Below are 24,367 nucleotides of genomic sequence, written 5' to 3' on the forward strand. Positions count from 1 at the left end.
AGCCTTTTAGAGAGACGGGAGGTAAACATACTGTGTGAGGTGAAAGGGACAGGCACATGGCAGTGTTGAAGAAACACTAAACTAAGGTGTAGTTTCGTTGCGAATTTTGCCCCTTATCAACGCGGGCAGCAATTGCAGCAGCAGCAGTGATGTGACACACAGCTCATGGAGGCAATTAAGGTACTTTTTGGCATATGATTGCTGTAATTCTTCGTCTTCTTGGAGTCAAATCTGATCACAGAGACACGTTAGGCGTATGTTTAGATTGGGTGTGACCCAAACTTCTTGACAATACCATTATCTCTGATGGCTATTTTGAATAAAAGTCCATCATAATCATAAAAAAGATGCTCCTTTTAACTCCAGAACTTGCCAGAGAATCATCGCTTTTTTAACTTCACCTCAATATTAAAGTAATCCAATGAAAATTGTCTGTACATAAATGGGTACACTGCAAAACAGAAACAAGACGATGTAATATATAGGTTATCCACATATGATAAACAGATGTGCTCCATTTATGGTTGAATGAAAGTTCTGCATCTGTTTTGGTCAAAGAGGCTAAAGACATGGTGTTAAAGCAGTTTGAATTCAAGGGATAGGCTATTTGTTTCATTGAAATAAAGGGAATTATATTATTCAGTTGTGTGAGTCTGTAGATTTTTAACAGGCAGTATTAGATTATTCAAAGTCATGTTTATTGGGAATTCCATGAGCTTTTACATTGGTATCCACAGTAGATATATGAAAACCATGTAAAGGTTTTGATGTAAACAATGAAATGATCAGGAGACCAAAACACTGCTCTATAGTATTTAAGTTGTGACAGTATACTGTGTCAGTGTTTGGTGAGGTGGTTTCTGTTTTGTTTGGTGATTTTCAGTGTTTGTGTGTTCAGTTTATTGGTGTGATTTGTCTAGGTTCAGCAGGGTCAGACCAGAAATAAGGATGTAATGATACTGCATTAATGAAGTAACACAATTCAAAAACATGTTCAAAGGCTTCAATGCAATAAAAGTTATAATAATAGTAATAATAAACTGTATTTGAGAGGTTTGTAAAGTTCTCGCAGTAGCAGTCAGTCAACTTCTATGCGTGTGTCTGATGTCTTGGTCGCAGCCTGATGTCCGGTAAGCCCCTTAGTCTCTGCCCCACTGAATGGACGCTGACACCAAAAACACCCCGTGTTTGTGGACGCGTGGTGATGAACTCGGATAAGATCCATTCTCTAAGTGGGAAATGAGCTCAGCAATCAGCTTTAGCCTACAGTCTGTCTACAATAACAAAGATCATGGTGCAGTGAACATGATGAGAATGAATGTAACACAAGACTATTCTTTAAATAACAGACAAAGCCTATGCTACTCTTAATCTTCAAAGTGGAAATCCATTGTCACAACTTGTCATATGTTGTTGATGTTTTTAAAACTAAATGGGAAACCTGGATCATTCAGGAAAAAAACAAATACCTGATCTAAATAGTTTGGCAGTTTAATTAATTTCTATTTGGCTACCATGCCTGTATAATTTTAGTCTGTCTTGCAATGTGGTTAAATTAAAATTCTAGGACTATGGATAGCATTTACTGTTAACTTTCCAGAATAGTTTTTCATCTAACTGACTGACTGATATCAAATATTCAATTCCAAGACTCCATGTTTTCATAGCTGCACTATTCCATTTAAATGGAAATATAATATCCAAGATGTGCTTTGCATCATGCATGAAATATTGGCATATATCAGTTTGCATAGCACAAGTTTGTAATGAATGGCTCGCTGGCTTTTGATATCTACAGTATTAATGCTAGACTATGTAAATTTTGAAAGAAGAAATAACATTCTTCCTCTTAAAAATGAAAAGTTGAATTCAGAAGCACTGAAACACACCCTTGCTTGATTCATTGCACCCAGAGGTTTTGCTGCTACAGCCTTACTTGGTCTGATATGACCATCCAATGTTACTGTAGCTAGTGGCAAACTGTAGATATTGCTGTGTAATCGACTTTTCTGAGTCTGTTTCCTTAACTCTATGACTCTTCCAAAGGCGTAAGTTTGGTTTCAGAAGTGGGATGGACACAATGAAGTCAGATGTTCTTGCAACAACGACAAAAACAAGTACTACAATATAATACAATAAAAAGTATTACATTGCATTATTTTCTTTATTTATAAAATCTAGTTAATAATAAATTATGATTGCATTGGTTATGATGGTTTATGTAGTAATGTTAGTATACAAAAAACTTAATTATAATGAACCAATCCAATAACAACCTTTTTCCTTGACAGAGACCTGATACTTTTTGATTTTATATGAAAAAAAATCAAACTGCCAGTTTTCCAGTGTCAATGTTGAACATTTAAACTCAATAAATAATGTTCGATTTCTTTCTTGCTACAAAGAGCACTGTATTTTACTGCATTGTGTTTCACTGATGATTGGTTCCAACCTCTTTTTAGAATTATTTTTTAATTAAAACTAAATTATTTTTACATCAGCAAATTGGGGGGACTTTTTAATCCCTGAGTAATGTCTAGTCTTCCTTACAAGCTGCGTAAGGCCCCAACAACCTCCACTCAGAAGTTAGGCCAGCATGTGTTTTGCCTAAGAGGCAGAATCTGGGGCAAAACAAACTTGACACAGCATTTTGATCAACACAGGGCCTCTCCAGTCCAGGCATTAAGAGGACACAGTTTAGTCGTTTTCAGTCAAACTGATATACTATTGTATTACTATCAACTGTACCAATGTTTGTGTGTGAAAGTGGGTTTTATGAATGAGCCCAGCTGCAAAACTAAGAGCATATTACACCTGATATTAAACCCTCAGGCTGTTACTAACTCTATAATGCCTTTTTTGTGTGTATAAGCTTCCTAGAGAATAATGAAGGGTTAATAGGCACACGAACGAAGGGTAATTGGAGAGAGCTTATCGTGTGTACTGTGTGGGCATCTGTCGACTACATGGGTGTGGCAGACTGTAGCACTGCACTGCAATCATGAAATTGGAGACACACTGACTGACTGCCTGCCTGCCTGCCTGCCTGCCTGTTTGTCTTCCCTCCACACACTCATGTCATTCTGCATCAACATCCCACCACCACTGATGTACGCTCTGTTTCTCTTTCTACACAAACCCCCTGCATTCACCCACTCCTACACTCAGCCACACCCTGAAATCCTCACACACGAGTTGACACAAACATACACATGCACACATAGCATTTTTAGTTCCCTCATGCAAAGTCCTCAGCACGGCTTGATATTGGTACGTGTCTTCAGTTGTGACGGGCTAACTGCAGATTGCTAAGTCTCTGTTGCTAATGCTCCCCTGAGAAAAAACAGTTAGTCATGGAGGCTGGTGCATGCAGTAGATTTTAGCATTAACTGTGTTTATTTGACCCAGTTACACTGCCTTTTGAGAAAAATGCTATACAGTGTTCAGAAACAGTCATTTTGGGTGCTGACAGCCCCCAGTTTCAGTTGTCATTTTCTTCATGAGTCGTTAATTCAGTGGGGGGCATGTACCCCTCACTTCTCAGAATCCCCCCCTCCCTGTGTCCTGTGTCTTGCCTCTCAGGCTACATACAGCCTGGGCTGCCCAACCTTAAATGGTGGAGATATTTTCAGTTATAGTTATTATTCTCCTAAAAAGATGCTCGAATAGAACACCAATCAGAAATAAGGAGGCTTGGATTTGGCAGGCTGGTTAGTCTTGGCCTGGCGTTGGGCTGTTTAAACAAGCTGGCATGATGTTTTTGGACTTTTATTATTTATTACTTTCACCCTCAAACCTTCAAATGTTTACTTGTTTTGGCTCTTATTCAGCTTCTTTGCTCTCCTAAAGGGCTTGCCATACACAATTTACCCTATTTTTTTCATCTAATAACATACAAGCCTTGAAGGATTTATTCAACTTATCTCTTACTGCAGGGATTCATGTGGATGCTATGACACATAAATAATAGCTCCTGGCTAATGCTGCAATATTTTTATGTATTTCCAAAATAATAAATAGCCTAGAATAATCTGTGTTATAAAAGAAATGTTATTGCTGTTTTTAAATAATTCATAATTAATTTTTTCTGTGCTCATAGATACTGCAAAAGGTTTACTATTTTGTTCTGTATTTTTTAATTACATTTGTAATTGTTTATTAGATAGATTTATTAATTTTACAGGCCAGCAGTTTTCCCTGGTTCTCGTGTACCTGCAGTAATCTCTCTCGTCAGTGAAGTTAAGATGACAAACCAACCTGTTCCTCTCTCTCTCTCTCTCTTCCTGCAGACTGATGTAAATGCCTGCTATCTGCGATCAGCTCGGGCGGGGAACCTAGAAAAAGCTTTGGACTACCTGAAGAATGGAGTCGACATCAATATTTGCAATCAGGTGAGCTAACACCTGTGCTAACACACAATCAGTGTACTTCCACTTAGTAGTAATCTGTGTTGGGTTGGCGTTAAGTTAGAGATCTTTATATATATATATATATATTAGTAAACATTATGTTGTGTAACATCAGAATGTTAGCATGCTGATGTTAGCGTCTAGCTCAAAGCACCACCAGCTTCACACAGCTGCTAGCATGGCTGTAGTCTTGTTCTTGTGGAGTCTGTCTATAAGATCATTTAAGGTTTTCCTTAATAAAATTTTAGTTATTGGACAGCAGACAGAGTATCACTGTATATGGGCAGCCCCGGTGGATACCAAGGTCATCTGCTGTAGAAAATGTTTTGAAGTAATACTTTAAAGGAAAATGCTGGCAATATTCTACATTTTCTTCTTGTCAAGAAATCCTGTAAAAAAAACAAAACAAAACCAACAATTAATTAATCAGACTAACAAGCAGTTTGTGTATCCAAAGCCAAATATATCTTAGGCTACTTCTTATTCCATATAGCTCCATTGTTTTCCAAAAAACTATTAAAACACACCAGTGAGTCATACTGTTGCATTCCTTCAAAACCACACACTTCAACACACACTGCAGTTTAGTTTGACTCAACCCCACATACACTAAATGTGTATTAAGCCACTGCTAAAAATAATCCTGAACAAATATATGAACAAATGCTCCTCTATTCCTCTGCATTTGCTGGTTTAAAAAAGTAATTTAGTTGTTTTTATTTAAATACTTACTTTAAACAAGATTAAACTCATGGAACCTTTTGAAGATTGTACTTTTCAGTATTCACCAATGGGCTTGGGGCTGAGAGGCACAGACAGGTCAAAGAAGTCAGACAGTATTAAGAGGCGGACTAACACATTGTTAGTTTTGGTCTTTTCATTGGAGTGTCAACAATAACAAAAATATAGAATGATGCTAGGCTAATACTATAAGGGTTCATGAAGGGCTGAATATATGCCCTTAATTTGAAATCTCTCTCTTTACTTTCTCTTCAGAATGGCCTGAATGCTCTCCATCTGGCCTCGAAGGAGGGCCATGTGGAAGTGGTGGCTGAGCTCATCAAGCATGGTGCCAATGTGGATGCAGCTACTAAGGTGTGTGCCATGCAGGAGTCTCACACACAGAGACAAACACACACACAGGCCTACTGTAGTTTGCTTTGTCAGCTCCTTCCCAAAGTCACATTGCTTAAGCAGCACTAAAGGAGATGAATGGCTGTGTGTTAGCAGAGACGTTGAGTGAACTGATTTAGTAAAAGGAAATAGTCGGTCTTGTCATGTGCATGACAGTGTTTCTCACTTAATGTTTTGTGGCTGGGTGGTGTATTTAAATTATGTGACAGTAAAACTCTTTACTGGAACCAGTAGTGATAGGGTAATTCCACACAGTAATCGATCAAGTGAAAAAGCAATTGCATCGCTTGCTAGTTTCTCTTCTGGAGTAGGTTGCAGCAGCTCTTCGTAGGGTCAAATTTAGCCTAGTTAGAACGGGGGAGATTTGCCCATCACTAAATTAAAATGGGTTGCACCACACAAACTAATTCTTATGTAGACATCAATTTCTACTGTTTATACCCGATAACTACCAGCTGTAACTGTGAAGCTAACTGAACTAACAGAATTAGCTAAGCAAGAAGGCTAATGTCAGCTAGACACTTTAATGATGTAGATAAAGAAGATTTAAAATTACATTTCACAAAATTAACACAATATACCCTTAAACCTTAACTGACAAAACTGTATGCTAATAACGGTAGGCTAAATGACGGTGAACACAGCAGGGTATTTAGCAACTAAAGAGCCAGATATATCCCTCAGGAGGAAAATAGAGCTAAAAGCAGAGTGAAAATTGGACTAACACCAGGTGGACACAACTCCAAATAAATGCTAATGTCGCTTCATGTCTGCTGGATGTGTAAATAGGCAACTGTTTGCTACCAATCTCACCATATCAACTTTATAAGATGATATGTCAGTGTTGTGTTAAGTTTGTTGATGCAGGTTTGATTTCATATGAACACACTGACTGTAAGGGAAGCAGAAGTTGAAGCCCCAGTTTGTGCATCTCTGCTGCATATTAACTCCATCCATGAGAGGAAACTGCTGGCAAATTCTGATTTTATTCTGTTTGGTCGAAAGAGTAAGTTATGTTCTGGCGACTAAAAATGTATAGGCTATCATTACATATGTGTACACGGAGATACAGCACTTCAGATTCGGGAATGAGGGGGGTGTAAATGTGGAGGTTCCAGTGGCAGCAGGAATGACAACATGGCAACAGCTGCTACTTAGCTGTTATAGCTGACATATACACAACAGGTGCATCCATTAGAGGTTCAGTATTAAGCAACTCGCTCTCATACCTCACTTTTTCAACATGCAACAAGATTGTACTTATTTTCTCATTATCAATTTTTCTCTTTCTATACTTGTTGACTCTCACTCCCTGTCTATCTCTCTTTCATAATAATGTCTCAATTGGATAAAGATTAACAAAATAATACCCTGACTTGAATATTTGGTGCATCCCTATATTAAGCCACCAAAATTAATCTGCCGAAATAGCAAAAAAAGCACTTTTGGTGTTCGACCTAATAAGTCAAAAGGCCGAAGAAATTTTACAAAACAATTATGATGACATGTCGGCAGTGTGGATGCATTTTAAGTGTCTGAGAAAGACGCAAATATCGCCTTTTGCAGACACAGTTCTGCTGAATTGTCTCCTAGCACATCCACTCCATCTGTGGCTGACTTCTTAGAAAAGGCAACAAACGGTCTGACCCCGAGTGTTTCTGTCACTCGTTTCTGAGAAGGCGATTAAGCTAGCCGCACCTAAATTTGGAGTGCACACATATTCAAGCCTTTTTGGTAAGTCCACTGAAACGGACCAGAGCGAGCTGACAGGCAGGAGACTTTATCCTGTCATTTTCTCTCTTTACAAAGACAAGTGTTGCAGTATGAGAGTACTACCTAAAGAGAGGCTATCTTCATGTTACTCAATATCACATACAACATTATTTATCAAATTGGGTCGGACTTGTGACAACGTCCGGTTTTCAAAATAAGGTGTCTATACAGGATGGAAATAAGATTAAGTGGATTATATTCACAGAAATGATAAAACATATGTGTGTGTGTAACATAGTCTCTCCAGCTCCTGTGGGAAACCCAGAGTGAAAAGCACATTTTGACTATTTAATTTATGCAAGGGTAAAAAATATGTGTGTGTGTGTGTGTGTATGTGTGTATATATATATATGTATGTATATATATATATATGTATGTGTATGTGTATGTGTATATATGTATGTATATATATATATATATATATATAATAAAAATGAGAATGTACTTCGGTATTCTGCTAATTTTTTCATTACATTCAGATTCAGCTTCGGCCAAGAATTTTCACCTCGGTGCATCCCTACTTTTATATGTCCAAAGTTTTTAATTACACAAATACAATATGTTTATATGAATAGATAGAGGAGGGCATCAATGTTCCACGAACGTAAGAACCATCTTGGTGCATGATTCTGAGCTTTAGTGATGTCAAAAATAAATTGATGGTGAAACATCAAGAAAGGTAGTATTAATGAATTTTAATTCCATATATTCTTCGTCTTACTTTGACTTTGGTGGATAATCATTCTTTAAGTTTTATTTAATTTAAAATGTTTTTAATTTCTTTCAAAACAGAAAGGAAACACAGCCCTCCACATAGCTTCCCTTGCTGGCCAGACAGAAGTGGTGAAGGAACTCGTCACCCACAATGCCAACGTCAATGCACAGTCTCAGGTAAAACACAAATACAAAGCTCTCCAATTGTGAAATCATCTTTGTTGGAAATCCATGTTTGAGTGTGTGCGTTCATGCAAATGACAACTATTGTACACACAGCGTCCGCGTGTGTGTGTGTGTGTGTGTGTTTCTGTTTGTATGCTGTGTCAGCAGCTCTGCAGTGCTTCCTGGCCCACATTCAATTGTCAGCGCGCACACACACACACACACACACATAGTTATAGGATAGTTTAGTGGAACATAGTACCATATTCCTTTATCTATCTTTTTATTGTTTGTTTTTTGTAAAGCATTTTGTAACATTGTTTTTAAGAAGTGCTATAGGCCTACAAGTAAACTTTATTATTATTAGTAGTAGTAGTGGTAGTATTAATAGTAGTAGCACAGTCTATGAGTAGTAGTAGTAGCGGCAGCGGCAGTACTTAAACCCTGGTAATTCCACAAATTGTAGTTTTGTTTTAAACAAATATATTGACACAATAAATCATGAAATATTAATCCGTAAACTGGAACGAATCAGAATCAGGGGGGTAGTTCTAAACTGGGTAACTAGTTATCTGAGAGACGGACAACAATTTGTGAAGATGGGAGATTATTCGTCTTAATGTCTCGGCATGGCTTGTGGTGTCCCCCAGGGGTCAGTGTTGGGACCAAAGTTATTTTCATTATATATCAATGATATTTGTAAAGTATCTGAAGTATTGAATTTTGTATGATTTGCAGATGATACAAACATATTTGGTTCAGGGGATAGCTTACAGAAACTCTTGGAATTAATCACTTCAGAATTCAAGAAAATGGTTATAAATAAATAGAACTACATTCATGGTATTCGGAAACTGTAAGTCAAATCATCAAGCACAGATACTGATAGAGGGTGTTAACATAGAAAGAGTACATGAAAATAAATTCCTTGGAGTGATCATAGATGACAAGATTTGCTGGAAGCCTCACATAAAACACATCAAAACCAAACTGTCCAGAAGGATTGCAGTCCTAGCAAGAGCGAAGCACATGGATCTCTGGATCTTAAATCACTTCACATCATGTACTACTCACTATTATTACCTTATTTGAATTACTGTGTAGAGGTTTGGGGAAGCACTTATCAACATTAACTACCTAGCCTATTGCCTGGGAATATACAAAAGATGTTCTCTGAGTGGGAGAGAGGGAACAATTTAAGGGGAAGGGGGAATTATAAGACTAATAGGTTTAGAACAACAAGGAAAAGATTATGTTTATCAATTTGCGGAGTTACATTGTGGAATAAATCCAACGAAGGTTAAAATCAAGGGCAACCCTTGTTGATAACTATGTCCTGGATGACTGAGAATCTTCATAGACATTGTGGAATAAACTAAATGAGAACCTAAAGCAATGCCCAAACATATTCCTTTTCAAAAAAATATACAAAGAAATAGTTTTCAAGAGGTATCGAGAAGCACTGTAGTAAAGGTAGGAGTGCTCCTTTGTTTATGTTGTTTGTTTGTTTGTGTTTTTTGTTGTATTTTTTGCTGTTTGAATAAGTACATAATCGTGGTTAGATAAATAAATACTTGTCAGTGGTCACTTTAATATTGTGTACATTTATTTATATATATATATAAATGTACATAAAACATAATAAGATAATATAATATATAATATAATAAGATAATATAAAAATTGTTAATTGAAGGAATGTAAGAATTAGATAGGGGTAGAAGTACATAAGTTTTACTTCTTCCTACTCCTTTTTGCACATGTGATAGAAGTATGTTAACACAGGAAAGAAGGGTACTTTGTTTGCTGCTCATCTGTTGTTGGTTTTTCTCCTATTTTTAAAAAATTGTTTTATTTTTTTATACTTTCTCTTGTATGTTCAAAATAAAGATTTCAATTCAATCAATTAGTAAAAGACTAGCTGTTTACTCATGCCATCAGTCTTAATGCTAAGCTAAGGTAAGTCAATTTTTTGGTAACTCTCTTTATTTTCCAGAATGATAAATTATTCCTTTAACATTGCAAATAACAACCTTAGTAATCCTGCAATGCAGTTGTACATTTTATTAAGCTATGTGAAAAGTGTTTTGTGAAAAGTACTGCTCAAAAAAGATTTTTCATAAGGTATGTAGTCACTTATCTGTAGTTTTATTATTTTGATTCTTAGTTTTACTTCCACTGTGTCCTTGGTCATAGCTGCAGTTTGACTGTGAAATTTAAATGGAATGTTTTATAAGGTAGTGAACTACAAGAGGAAATCTTTTGGTGCATAAACATCAGAATAAATACAAAGACAAGAGGAGGAGGAGGATAAGCTTTTCTGCATGCTGAAGTGATTTTTGGATCCTTGTGTTGCTATGGAGATGGAGTTTTCTTGACCTCTTTATAGTGCTGCATCACATACACTCTCTTCAACTCGAGCTCCAGATCAGCTTTTATCTTTGCTGTTATCAGGTGTGAGGTATGTACAGAGGTGACACTATGTACTCCATGATAGGTCTGCTGGAATAGTACATTTGTGTGCAGTTGTAGAGGTCGGGAACAAACTGATTTGAAGATACAGGTCAAATCTTCAGTCATGGTGCTTTATATAATAGCAATATATCATGATTAAGCACATTTGCTTGAAATATAATCATGGATCCATTTATAGATTAAAAAACAGATGGGAATGTCTGGTTTTGGCTGACCCAGTTAATTAAATACTTGAGAAATCATGGTGCTTTATCACATTAATGCAAATATCCTGTAAATCCAATACTGCCATAAAGCAGTCCTGCTCATCGATTTTTAGCACTGCCTGCAATGATCTAATGCAAGGGATAGATCATTGTCATTGTCCTACTTTCAGATCAGCCTGACTTACGTGTTTAACGTTGTTCTTTTGAACAATATTTTTTCTTTTTCTATTCTTTTTGAAGTTTAATCCAATCCATGTTATTTATTAAGCACATTTTACACATGTAAAAACACATAGAGCACATTAAAACATAGACAACAACTTAAGACCACACAGCTCTAATGCTGGGTTAAAAGCCAGGGGATAAAACTGAGATGGGATTAAAAGTTTCGAGGGTGGGGACCATTTTAACCCATGGAGGTAGCTCAATGCATAGTTTGAGGGCTACTGCTGAAAAAGCGTGGTCGCCCTGTTTTTTAGCCTGGTTTCAGGGGCAACTAGCTGGAGCTGATCAGCAGACCATAGTGACCTCGAGGGGGTGTAAACTTGTAGGAGGTCAAACAGTAAGATCTCAAAATGTTTTCTATAATGAACGTGGAGCCAGTGGAGTGAGGCTAGAACAGGTGTAATGTGTTCACGCTTGCGAGTTCCAGTAAAAAGACGAGCAGCTGCGTTTTGGAGTTTTCTGTCTTTAAGTTCTTTTTGTTTTAAACAGGACCGGACATCATAATCATGATTTCAGGTCTGATTCAGTGCTTTTCTTTTCCAGAATGGCTTCACTCCGCTGTATATGGCGGCGCAGGAGAACCACATGGATGTGGTGCAGTTCTTATTGGACAACGGCTCCAGTCAGAGCATCGCCACTGAGGTAACTAAACAAGCACAAACACATCATGTGCAGCGCATATACACTTGACGTCTGTTTGCGCACACACTCATGAGCCCATAACAGCTTCTAATTGCTACTCTTCATCCAAGCTCTCTTTTAGCCCCCCCCCGTAATTACACTGCAGAATTGTGACCTACAGACTGTCGCAAATGGTAAATAGGTGCCTGCCACCATCAAGCTGGATAACATGTGAAGTCATTGTTTACTATGATGTAAGGGGTAAAAATAATCAAAGGTAATTGTTTTTATAGATGTATCTGTTGACTAAATGGTAAAGTAAGAGAAGATACAGAGTGATTAGAGTGAGGTAGGGAGTTAGCAGGAGAACAGGCGATGGCAGCATGACGGTGTATTCATTCAGAGTGACCTTGGATGCCTGCAGAGGGAGGAAACAGTGACGTTACAGAAGTCTGACATCTGTGGTGTGAGCGAGTGTGAGCGAGTGCTACGCTGCGAGTGTGTCAGTACGATCCATCATCTGCAGTTGTAGGCCGGCAGACGGCCAACTGCCACCTCTGTAAGACTAAAGTGTGAAAAACACATCCTCATTTTGGCCAAACCTCTCCCTCTGAAGCACATCGATGAGGCCAGTCAATGTCGTGTTAGGTTTTGTCTGCACTGTCAAATAGGTGGTGAATATGTAATCCACAGTGCACAAAGATTACTCACTACTATAGTAAAATTAAGATTTTCACATTGTTCTTGGTAAGAGATCATGAAAGAAAAAGTCACAGGGATGATTGTTTCAGCAGCCATCATGTCCAACAGCCTAGGGTGCCATTACAATACCTTTTCTATATACTATTTATAATATTTATAATATCTTACTTTAAGAAATTTGAACATTTTTCTACAAACTCCTTTTTTTCATTTAATGAAAGAGGCCAAACATCTCAAGTGTTTAATATTTAAACACAAGCAACTGCCAAAATAAGATGCTTGCCAAATTGTAATTGTGGGAACTATCTGATTAGAGAATGCGTTAAGAAGCTTTTAAACAAAGCTTCTGTACATGACAGTTTTCAATATTTTTGTATTTCTGGTTTTGATTCGCAGCCCTACCAACAATTATTTTCGAAGCCACCGCCTGTTAACACTTACATTACCTTTACTCATTTGGCAGATGCTTAAATCCACAGCAACTTCCATTTGTTAAAGGTCGCATGGTAAAAGAAAGTGAAAAATGTGAGGTACAGTTCTTATTTATCGACTTATCAGAAATCTAATAAAGGTTTATTATTATTTTATATATGGCTAGTGTGTGATTGCCTATGAAAACTGATGAAAAGACCAAAACTTCCAATCTGTTTTTCTGTCTGTCAGTAACTTCCTGCCTGGTGAAACTTTTTCATTCGTACTAAATACGCTAAAAACTGGACACAAATATATATGGGGTGGTCATGGCGCAATGGATAAGACACATGCCTTTGGTGTGAGAGACCTGGGTTCAATCCCCCACTGTGACACATCCACAATGTGTCCCTGAGCAAGACACTTAACCTCTACTTGCTCCAGAGGCGTGCAACCTCTGACATGTATAGCAAAGTCTAAAAGCTAAACAAATAAATGTAAATATACTTTAATTCTTACAAATGGCTCAGTAATGTTCGAAAACAGCTGGGCTCTGTAGTTTTTAGCAAACATTTCTGAAACAGGAGTAAATAGTGCGTTTGTTGGGAACTATTTTCCGTGGCGGATTAATACACATTTGGTGCTCTAGTGTGTATTTATGGCAGCAGGACGTGTGGTTAAGTGTGTGGATGATGTGAAGCAGTGTAACAGTTTGACTCGATGTGTTTTTAATAGTTTTTGTACAAAAGTGGAGCTCTATGGCTCAGGAATAACATTCTTGTTAGTAGGCAGTGATGACGCCGCTGTTTTCTGAATATAAATTGAAGTTGCATCCACCTCATTTTGTTTATCAGCGTGGCGCACTTGTTTACAGAGCTCTGTACTTGACAGTACACAAACAACTCCATGGCCGCTCTTCTGCCTCCTCATTACACCTCATCTTTCCTTTCATTATTTTTTTTTTTCCTTCGCCATCTTTCCTCCCTTTGTCTGCCTCCTTCTCCTCTTCACCCCGTTTTCCCACCACATCTCGCTGTTGCCCTTCTTTTTCCTCCTCCCCACAGTCTCCTCCAGTCGGAGACAGAGTGAATTATTCATGTGGGGAAATACATATCCAAGTCTGAAGCAAGTCCCGGTTTTTAACCATTTCATAGCGTGAGGCAGAGTAGATCAGAAAATTTGTTGTTTTTAAAAAATCTACATTTGATCTTTTTATATTGCATGTATTTTATTTTAAAGCATTAAATTACAAATGTTTGACATATCAATGTACAAATTACTGCAGTAATATCCACATTTAACCTCAGTATTTCTTTATGATTTGAATGTATGATCCATAATGAATTTTAAGTTATGGCATATTAATCGCCCTGTTACAATTAAATAACTTGTAATAGGTACATAGTGTCATGCTTTCTATAGTTTAGATTTGTGTGATTTAATGTTGTAATGCTTTTAGCTAATTTTGTTTCAGTAAGGCAAACTGATGCTGTGTCATTGCAAGTTTTAAAACTTGAAGAAAAAAAGATCAAAACCCCTCTTTTAGTGTCTTTTTGTTTGCTGCTGCTGCTGATGGCGTCTCTGGAGGTATTTTTAGGACATTAAACAGACGTTGTGTCTTTTCCTGAATCCATTATAAAGCAGATGAAACAGCAGGGTAGTGCTTTGGGATGACTTCTGACTTTAGAAATTCTTAAAAAGGCTAAATTTATGCATTTGAAACGCGTTTGTGTGCCCGTGGTAGTGGGCGTGTGTGTGTGTGTGTCTTGCAGAGATGTTTGTGGATCTGATTATGAACATGTGTTTGTATTTATGTGTGTGTATGTGTTTGTGTGGGTGTGTGAGCTATGCAGGATCTCTGAGGGGAAGTTCTGCTTTGATGTGTGGGTGTAGTGATGCTGAGTTGGTTTTATCCAGACAGCCGGCGTCCTGTGTAAACACACACGCCTTTTCAGACACACACACACACACAGATGATCTGTCTGTTATGTTGCATATTTATATTTATACTGCATTTTACTTGAGAGAAATCTTTCCTTTTCTTTGATGACAGATACTGCTGTTAGTAGTTGCTGTTGTGTGTCTCATTTATTTATATTACCTGTGTGAATGGTGTGTGTGTATGCGTGCAGTATGTAGTTAGTTTCATATTGTGTGCTTCTTGATTTATGCCCCTTAGCAGCTAAATTTCCTTTTGAGTTGTCCCTGAGCAAGGTAACTGCTACTCATGCACTTCTGTTGAGCATTCATTAAAATGCCAAAATCGCCAAATGGCTATAAGATTGCTCTCCACACCTTGAGCCCCTTTCACACATGCACCCCTTTACGTTAATCTTTAACATGTCAGACTCATGTCTGAATAAGCACGCCTGTCACTTTTAGGTAACAGTCCATGCATCTTAGTAACTTACTTATCACATTATCCCCCTGTATTGATGAATAACACTGAAGAGGAGTGTCTTTCTGGGAGTGAGCCTGGCTGAGTTATAAACACATTGCAGGACTGCAGATGAGACAGGAATACTAACATTACTCTGGAGGCACCGCTGCTGACCCTGCGTGTCTCTCATCAGATTAATAGGCAGCTATATAATTTAACTTTACACAGGGAGGCCTCGGCTGCAGTAACGACAGCAGTCGGCCACTTCAAAGGATTTAGCTTTGATGTAACTCTGGTTGATGCTTTAAAGCACAAGCAGCCAAAAAGATTCTCTGCTATTCTATTCTATAATATTCTGCTCTACTGCACTCTTTTCTATTCTTCTCCACTCGACCCCTACTATACCCTACTATTCTATTCTGTTTTATTTTACTTACTCTACTGTGCATCTAATTCTATTTTACTTTTTTACTATTTATTTCAATTTTATTCTACTTTGCTATACTCGTCGATTCTATGCTAGCTGCTTAATTGTAGCCTGCTAGATTTTTAAATGGATAGTTGTTTATTTGCAAAACAATAGCTGGTAAATGTCTTCTTAAATTACAATTTGTTTGGCTTATAACACATAAAAAATTGTTATGTTAAATGTTTTTCTCTAAAGTTATTTTGAAAATGGAAGTTTCTTGTTCATTGGTTTAGCTGTTGGTAGCTGCTAGCAGCTAACTTAAGTATCTGTCTCAGTAACGTTACCACCTCCTGGTCTTAACTCTTTCTGCTGGTTCACAGGATGGTTTCACTCCCCTGGCGGTGGCATTGCAGCAGGGCCATGACCAGGTGGTTTCCCTCTTGCTGGAAAACGACACCAAAGGGAAGGTCCGCCTGCCAGCGCTGCACATCGCCGCACGAAAAGATGACACCAAGGCTGCTGCGCTCCTCCTCCAGACTGACCACAACGCTGACGTGGAGTCCAAGGTACACTCTCTTTTTGATAGGCAGGATTACAACTCCATTATGACCTACTGTTAAATAAATCAAAACACTTCCTCTTTTTCTTCTGTTTCACATACTATCTAGCTTATTTCTAGTCCTGTGATACCTTGTGTGAATTATGGGCGTGATGTATGGTTAGTTCTTTTACTGAACAGGCATCTGTGAGTTAGCAGTGTACTACGGGTGTATTGCCCTGTTTTTGGGGGGAAAGATGATGTTGGAACAAATTACATATAGCATGTCAATTAATGAGCTTTAGAGTTGCTGGTATGTGGATTTTGTTACTTTGGACAGGGCCATGTTAGCGGTTTCCCTATTTCCAGACTTTGTGCTAAGCTAAGTTAGCCAGCTTCATAATTAGTGTACAGACATGTGGGTGGTGTTGATCGTCTCATCTAACTCAGCAAAAAAGTGCAGGCTTATATTTGCTTCAGGTTTTACCTCAGATAATACATATTTTTGCAATTAGTATTTTCCTAAAAATATGCTAGAAATGAGCATCAATCAAATTGTAGAAATGGCAGTAAAAGCTCTTTTTAGTAAAAAATGCATTTTTTTGTTTTCTCTCTCTCACACACACACACACACACACACACACACACACACACACACACACACACACACACACACACACACTTCTTAAACCTACTCCTAATGCCATGTCAGTTTTTTGTGTGACAGTGACATCAGTGGTGTAAATGTGGATGAATGAAGTTTGAGTGTTGATGAGTGGTAAAAAAACATAATTTTACCAAAACAGAAGATGTGCCACTGGCAGAAGAGGGACCAGATCAGAGAGCGCAAGAGCAAAAGGGCCAGGGTATTTATCCTCCCAGAACGTCTGGCCCAGGTGCTCCCAATCTGGCCTACGGGCGCTGATACCTTCAGGGACGAAAGGGAAAACAGTAAACTGGCCTTCACCACCAGTTCAACATCCCACTAGGCAGGGCCATCACAGTTAAAAACAATAATGCAGATATATTTACCACATAGTCAGTGTCAGTGTAGATAAAGGAAATAACACTGTAAAGGAGAATCTCAGTCCATCATCTAGTTGTGTTTACCTCTGTGTTTTAGTTCTTTTCATTATCTCCGGCCACATTCTCATATACCCATTCAACAGCTTCGTGCTACCATGTTGTTGCTGTTGTAGTAGTTGTTGTGGTGCACTAACCACCCCATTCTCTCCTACTCCCCCCTCCCTGTATATGTTCCTTTTTCTTACCCTACCACTTCCCCATTTACCTTTTCCCTTCTAGATGATGGTGAATAGAACAACAGAGGTACATCTTGTCTTGTCTTCTCCTCTCCTCTCCTCTCCTCTCCTCTCTCCTGTCATTGTTCACTCATGGTCACCATTGCAAAGCCAAAGCCTTCTGTTTACCAGCATGAACGCTAAATGCTGGCATGAATGCTTTTGCTGCTGACAGCGCCTCCCTTGTGTGCTTGTTTTTAAGCCTGCATTGCATTTCGACCTTTTGCTCTGTGTGCATCCAGTGGCTTGCTGCTTTGGGCAAAGATGAAATAAATAACATTAAAGCACTTTTAATTATACCTAGAGCTTTTGAAAACATTTTTGTCATCATAGGCAAACTTAGGTCCTTTTCAGTAGATTTTGTAATGTACCGTAAAATTGCATATATTATCTGGGGGCCAACAAATTAAGACCTGTCTCTAATACAGGCCAGGTAAAAAAAAAAAAAAAAAGATTTATGGAGTCAACAACAACGGCTCTCACATGGTAAATTCAGCATAATGTACATTTCCACAGCACTAATTCCACCAGTGCAACAAACGACTAGAGTAATGTAATTCTAGCCACTTTGCTGTTCTGGTTTCATCCACCTATTAATTCCATTCTTCCCATTTTCCCAAATGATATTAAGCTGCCGTCAGTGAAACTCAAAACTTCCCAGAGATTCTTTACTTGAAAAGCTTACCAATAATGGGAACAGAATCTACCAGAAATGTTGAGTTGCATTGACGGCAGCTTAACATCGATCAATAGAAATGTAAATGTGAAAGGAATTAAATTAATTGGTAAATGAAAAGAGTGGTTATAGAAACTGAAAGCAGCACAGTGGTAAGGATGACTTGATGGTACTGATGGGATGAGTAATGTGGAAATGTACATATAATACTGAATTTATCAAGAAAACAGGTGAACACTGAGGACGTTTTGAGTTTGCATTAACTGGGAAGCAGGCAAAATAAAAAGCATGTGACTAATATAAACCTGTTTTCTCTGCCGTTGAAGTAAATATAGGTAACTATTTACAATATAATAGTTAATCCAGTGGAATAGCTGCTCCTGCAAAAAAAAAAAAAACTCATTTGTATTCAAATAGATTAAGCACTGAATCAGAGAACATTTTTGTTGATGTGTTTTTCATATGAAAATTCAGCAAATACCACCTTGCTGCAATTACTGTTATCTTCACAGACATCCTGAGGGTTTACCACATAGTGCATGTAGTTGTCTTTTAGCGTAAAAATATTTTGTGTACATTTTCGAAAGAGTTCACTCCTAATGCATTTTGCTTCTGTTCACTGCTGGATCTATCAATATTGGTAGATTTCAGTTGTTACTTTCTGGTCAAGCTGAAATATGTTTAATCTGGATGTGTATGTGGTCTTGAATCTCATTTTAAGCCTAATTATCTTTTCAGTTAAGCCCGACCTCAATGAAGAAGTACTGCTTAGTCTTAAAGGAATAGTTTGACATTTTGCTGAGAGTCACATGAGATTGGTCAATTGGTTAGCTTAGCTTAGCAGAAAAGACTGTAAAAAGGGGGAAACATCAAGCATGGCTCTGTAGAAAGGTAATAAAATTGGCCCAAAAGCACCTCTAAATTTCACTAATTTACAGATCATTTATTATTATTTAACAATTAGTTCGTGCAAATATTAAAGTGTAAAATGACTTCCTGGTGTCTCTGCTGCTCATCTGGTAGCTTCATGGTGAGGACAAGGCTCCAGTTAGTCACTAACTTGTTGCTTTCCCCTGTTTTCAGGCTTTACATGTAGCTAAGCTAGTTAACTAGTTGCTGAATGTACCTTCATATCAGATATGAGAGTGGTATTGATATTTTCATCCAAGTCTCTGTAATAAAGTGAATAAGCATATTTGCCAAAATTCAGTATTCCTTTAATGTCTCAGTAGAAGAACTAACATTTTGTAATAATGGATTTTTGTAAAAAAGTGATTTTCTTTTTGTGGTTTGGCCAGAAAATGACTGGCATGTATTGTTCCTGAGTGCCCAATCATTTAACCCTCACCTTTTTGTTTAGATTTTTCTCCATGCCTTGGAGTTATCTTGAAACATCAACCTCAGAACACTAAGGTTGCATCCCCTAGCCTTGTTGTCTTTGACAGTTGTATTAATACCTTTTACAGAATAAACTAGTACAGGTTTTTATTCCTCCCCACATGACTTTGCATTTTCCATCCACAGTAGCACCTTTCTGTAATGTGATCCTACTCAAGTTAGAAGAATATTTATCACATCCATCAACTAGAAGAAATGTTTTTGTTCCTTGCACTGCTTGAGTGATTGCTTGAGATGCATATAGTCTTGAATTTTTTTTAAAATTCAGTAACATTTTGGCTGTGCATGTGACCTTCTGTCCATTAAAAGATCCTGAAACTAAGGCTCGTTCAGCTATCGATGCAACAAAAAACTGGAGCGGTGGAGTTAAACTTTAGCATGCCAATACATATATAGCATTTTTTAACAAACAGGAACCTGACATTGTGATGACTATCTTTTGAGATAATGCTAATTAATGTCACTGTGCCCAGAAAGCGTGTGCCCAGAAAGTCGCATCAGCTTTCAATAGAACACCTCATTGATTTTTTTTTTTTCTTGATTACATGATCAATAACATGTTGACCTTTCCTGTTTGTTCCTTTGGAGAAGTAAAAACACAAGAATTAAGACTTGACTGTCTGAGATTATCTGATCTAATTAATGATTTATTTTTTGATTATCCATTAATCCAAGTTGGTGACCTTGATATCCTAAAGTGTTTTCTTTAGGTCTGGCCTAACAACTTGTGGTTTCTTTAAAGCAGCCTGTTTTAGAAATAGATAGGCAATTAAATCTAGGTTACCTTTAATTAATGCAGCTAGATGCTCACCTGCATGTCTGTTTTTTTGTATTTCGTGTCAGATAAAAGCATACCACAGAGTAGATTTATTAGGAGTTGAGACAAAAACTTAAATGGACACTCGGTATTTAAATTCCCCAGATGAGTCCCCTTTGCATGGTTTTCATTTCACAGGAGCTTAAAGTTCTTATGTTTGTGATTCTATTCACTTCACACCTGGGTCATTTAAGGTTGCGGTGCACTTGCCCCAACTTTTACACAAGTACTTCACTTGAAATATATATATTTATTATAAAAGGAAAATCCAGCACTTATTAAATACTTTAAGCATGTTCTGACTTCTGCTCAGCCCTGATATGCATCACTCTGTTAGCCTGCTTTTGGCCGACCGCTAATTTCCCATCATGCCATGGTTCATTATGAGGGATTTATTTCTTCTTTTCGTCTCTCTTTACATGATTCTCTTGTTTCTCTTTCTGTCGGTCTGTCTTTTGTCCCTTTTCAGAGCGGTTTCACTCCTCTTCATATCGCGGCTCACTACGGCAATATCAACGTAGCAACACTCCTGCTTAACAGAGGGGCAGCTGTGGACTTCAAGGCAAGGGTAGGTACTTTGCTTCAAAGATGGCAAACACACAGATCTTTTGAAGTTAGTGCTGCTGCAAGCACTCACTCTAGACACTCATCAGAGGGCGGGACACTGTGTGTGTGTGTGTGTGTGTGTGTGTGTGTGTGTGTGTGTGTGGAATCTTATACTGACACATCAATCTAAAATCGACAGCTGTGCTTGTCACTCATGTTGTCTGTGTGCTATATGATACTATAGATTGCAGGGATGTATGTGTGCTGGGTTTAATGGGTGTTTGAGACTGGGTGTGTGTGCGTTTGTGAATCTATATCTATCTCAAAATGTTTCAATCTCAAATAATTGTCGATCCATACTTTATCAAACGAAATTCTAATTCAGTTTAACGTTGAATTTAACGTTCATATTTAGTTGTGTTGTGTGTTGTAAGTGTTCAGTATTTTTCTTATCACGTCACAAAGTATGTTTACTCTTAACTGTAGAGGTCAAATCCATCAATGTTTTGTTCCCTGTTTTTAAAGATTTTAAATCCATTTAGATCCATTGTAGCCAGCCATTTCCTTTAACATTGACTGTACAAAATTGTCTAAATTATGTGTGACATTATTTCATAATTAAGACATAATGGCAAAGAACAGTTTGAAGTTTGAAATCTGTGTAGTCATACAGATGATATAATCTTAAAATAGTTAGTAGATGATGTAAATTACTCCACAGTGCATAGTGTCCTATTAAAACCCCCTGTTTAGCCCTGTGTAAGACACCCAGTGCCACTCTGTCAGTAGATACAGATACTATTTATTGGCTTCTGGTAGTCTCTTGGAAAAGACAAAGGGAAAACCAACAAAGCAAACTAGAACACTGTGCAGCTGGCGTTGCTGGAGTGGTTATGTTCCTCTAGAGGGGGATATTTATCAATTTTCCTCTTGTACTGTCAAAGACATCCCCATTTCTCTAATTGAGTAAGCAAATTTCAGACAATTTCAACTGCAGTATTAAAATGCTGCAGGTGTGGAGAGACTGTCTGAAACGTGTTATACAGCTTCATTTTAGTTAAAATATGTTTGTGCATCTTGTGCATTTGTAGCCTACTGTATGCACAATGTCATGAATTATCATGTATCGATTACTTATAGATGACCCACAGAGTTACAATGTTTGTGTTATGTTCCTGTTGTGTTATTTTCCTTTTTTCTTCAAATAACTACAACTTAAACTGGGTAGTAAAATTTTCTGGCTTCTTGTCTCTATGCCTGAGTGGCTAAATGATGCTTCTCTTTCTCCCCAGAATGACATTACACCACTGCACGTAGCATCCAAACGTGGGAATAGCAACATGGTGCGACTGCTGCTGGAGAGAGGAGCCAAGATTGATGCACGGACCAAGGTACACACACACTTTGGACCTTTTTTAACTGTTAATATTTAAAGGGGTACTCCATCAATTTAGTATTGCACTTTCATAGGCTCTTGTAAGAGACACATTAAATAAGGAATACTCAATATCAAAGCAGCAGAGGACTTTGCAGTCCCTATGGACTTTTCATAATGCATAGTGTTGCTTTTTTAAAACCCTCCAAGTCTGGTTAAAAAAAACACTCCACACCAACTTTTCTGGTAAAAATGTCCCTAAGCCAAACTCTTGTCCATTTATCTTACAATACAGGCACACACAGTATCTGTATTATATCATCATCTCCATGGTGTCAAAAGCAGCTTGCTTTGCCCACCATTTTTTTAGCATAGGGCTTTTCTCAAGTGGGTGTGTCAAATGGAATTTTGTTCAGGAGGTGAAGGGTCACCTGCTGTGTCCTGTCATTAACCCATTCAGTGAGGGCTTCATTGCGTTGCTTAATGACACTGTTGGTGAGAGTACTATGAAGTTCAAAGCGGAAAATGTTTGTTTTCACAGGATGGTCTGACTCCTCTCCACTGTGGAGCCAGAAGTGGTCATGAGCAGGTGGTGGAGATGCTGCTGGACAGAGGAGCTCCAATTCTATCAAAGACCAAGGTACACCTCCAACCTGTGTCTGTCTTCTGTTTCATCATTCTCTATTCAATCTCCCTCTCGTCTCTTTCTCTCCTTCTATTTTTTACTCTGCAAAATCCCTAAACTGTCTCTGTCTTTCCTTCTCACTCTGTTTTTATAAATAGTTCTTTCTCCTGTATTCCTTCCAGAACGGTTTGTCTCCCCTCCATATGGCAACACAGGGCGACCACCTCAACTGTGTCCAGCTGCTGCTACACCACGAGGTGCCCGTGGACGACGTGACGAATGACTACTTGACGGCGCTGCACGTGGCCGCCCACTGTGGGCACTACAAGGTGGCAAAGGTCATTGTGGACAAGAAGGCCAACCCCAACGCCAAGGCACTGGTGAGGATTAAAGGATGGAGGAGGCAGTGGGGCAGCAAAAAGAGACAGTTGTCAGAAATTCACAAGTTTGAGGAAAATGAGGCAGAAAGAGAGAGAGGGTGTTAAGATGGCAGAAGGATAGACAGGTACAGAACATTAAAGTTGGTGATGAGGTAAAGTTTTTCTCCCATTTCTCAAAGGTTTAACCGACCCTGAAGGCCCCTCAATATCTTCTCAATATCAATCTTCTCATCAGTCATTTATGGATTTGATAGAATAGATAAATCTGCTGCCTACAATACAATAATAATTTAATTCCTATATGCTCACATGCTGTGTTTTAGACATTTTTCTAGATGTATACTAGCAGTTGGCAGGAATGAAAGACTGAGGGTCTCATTTTTGTGTTTTTTAAGTTTTCTTTTTCCAATTTTTTCCAAACTTCAAGGTGAATAATAACAATGAAAACAGTTTTTCACACAGAATGAGAAGAGACTCATGCACAGTATTTTATGGTTTATTAAATAGATTCCATTTCAGTCCCATTAAAAATGAAATGACACTTAACTTTTAGAAGAAAGAACAAGAATATTTATTCTTTTATTTTTATTCCATTTTTATTTCTCTATCTGTGTATTTACACACTCTAGCCTTTACGTTAATGGCATGGCATTCGGTTCACACTTGAGCCATGTTTAAGGAGTTACAGAAAATGTTTTTGATGTTATGACTTTCACAGAAAAGTGACATAACAACTACCAGCAGATTTATGTAAGGTGGTGCATTAGAGAAGAAAGTAATTGAAAATTAGTTTTTTCTCCGAAAAATATGAAATAGTTGAATTGAAATTGCAGTCTTGTTCAAGGTTGTGGCAGTGGAATGTTTAACTGTTGCAATCAGGTCTTGATGATTTCATCTCCCACCCAACAAAAAATGTCTTCCTTCCTTTTTAGTCTTTTATCTCCTCTCTCTCTCTCTCTCTCCCCTCTTACTTTCCTTTCTTCCTTACCTCCCTCATTATCTCTACTTTGTTTGTTTACAATAAAAAAAAGAAATAAGGGACTTAAATGGAGAAGAAAAGAGTACAGGAGAGAGAACATGAAGGAAA

At 37.9% G+C, this 24,367-nt stretch overlaps 1 protein-coding gene across 1 annotated transcript in view; it reads left to right on the forward strand.

The window, feature by feature from the left end:
* Positions 1-24,367, forward strand: part of LOC119915508 (ankyrin-3-like) — a 116,158-nt gene that overhangs the window by 24,706 nt on the left and 67,085 nt on the right. The window contains 10 exon segments of the mRNA XM_038735056.1: positions 4,290-4,391; positions 5,406-5,504; positions 8,109-8,207; positions 11,645-11,743; positions 16,005-16,190; positions 17,468-17,491; positions 20,824-20,922; positions 22,193-22,291; positions 22,817-22,915; positions 23,083-23,280. Of these exon segments, the coding sequence (XP_038590984.1) occupies positions 4,290-4,391; positions 5,406-5,504; positions 8,109-8,207; positions 11,645-11,743; positions 16,005-16,190; positions 17,468-17,491; positions 20,824-20,922; positions 22,193-22,291; positions 22,817-22,915; positions 23,083-23,280 (1,104 nt within the window).

The sequence above is a fragment of the Micropterus salmoides genome, unplaced genomic scaffold, assembly GCF_014851395.1.
Source record: "Micropterus salmoides isolate LMB-PRFRI ecotype aquatic unplaced genomic scaffold, ASM1485139v1 Ms_hic_scaffold_21, whole genome shotgun sequence".
Lineage (NCBI taxonomy): Eukaryota > Metazoa > Chordata > Actinopteri > Centrarchiformes > Centrarchidae > Micropterus > Micropterus salmoides.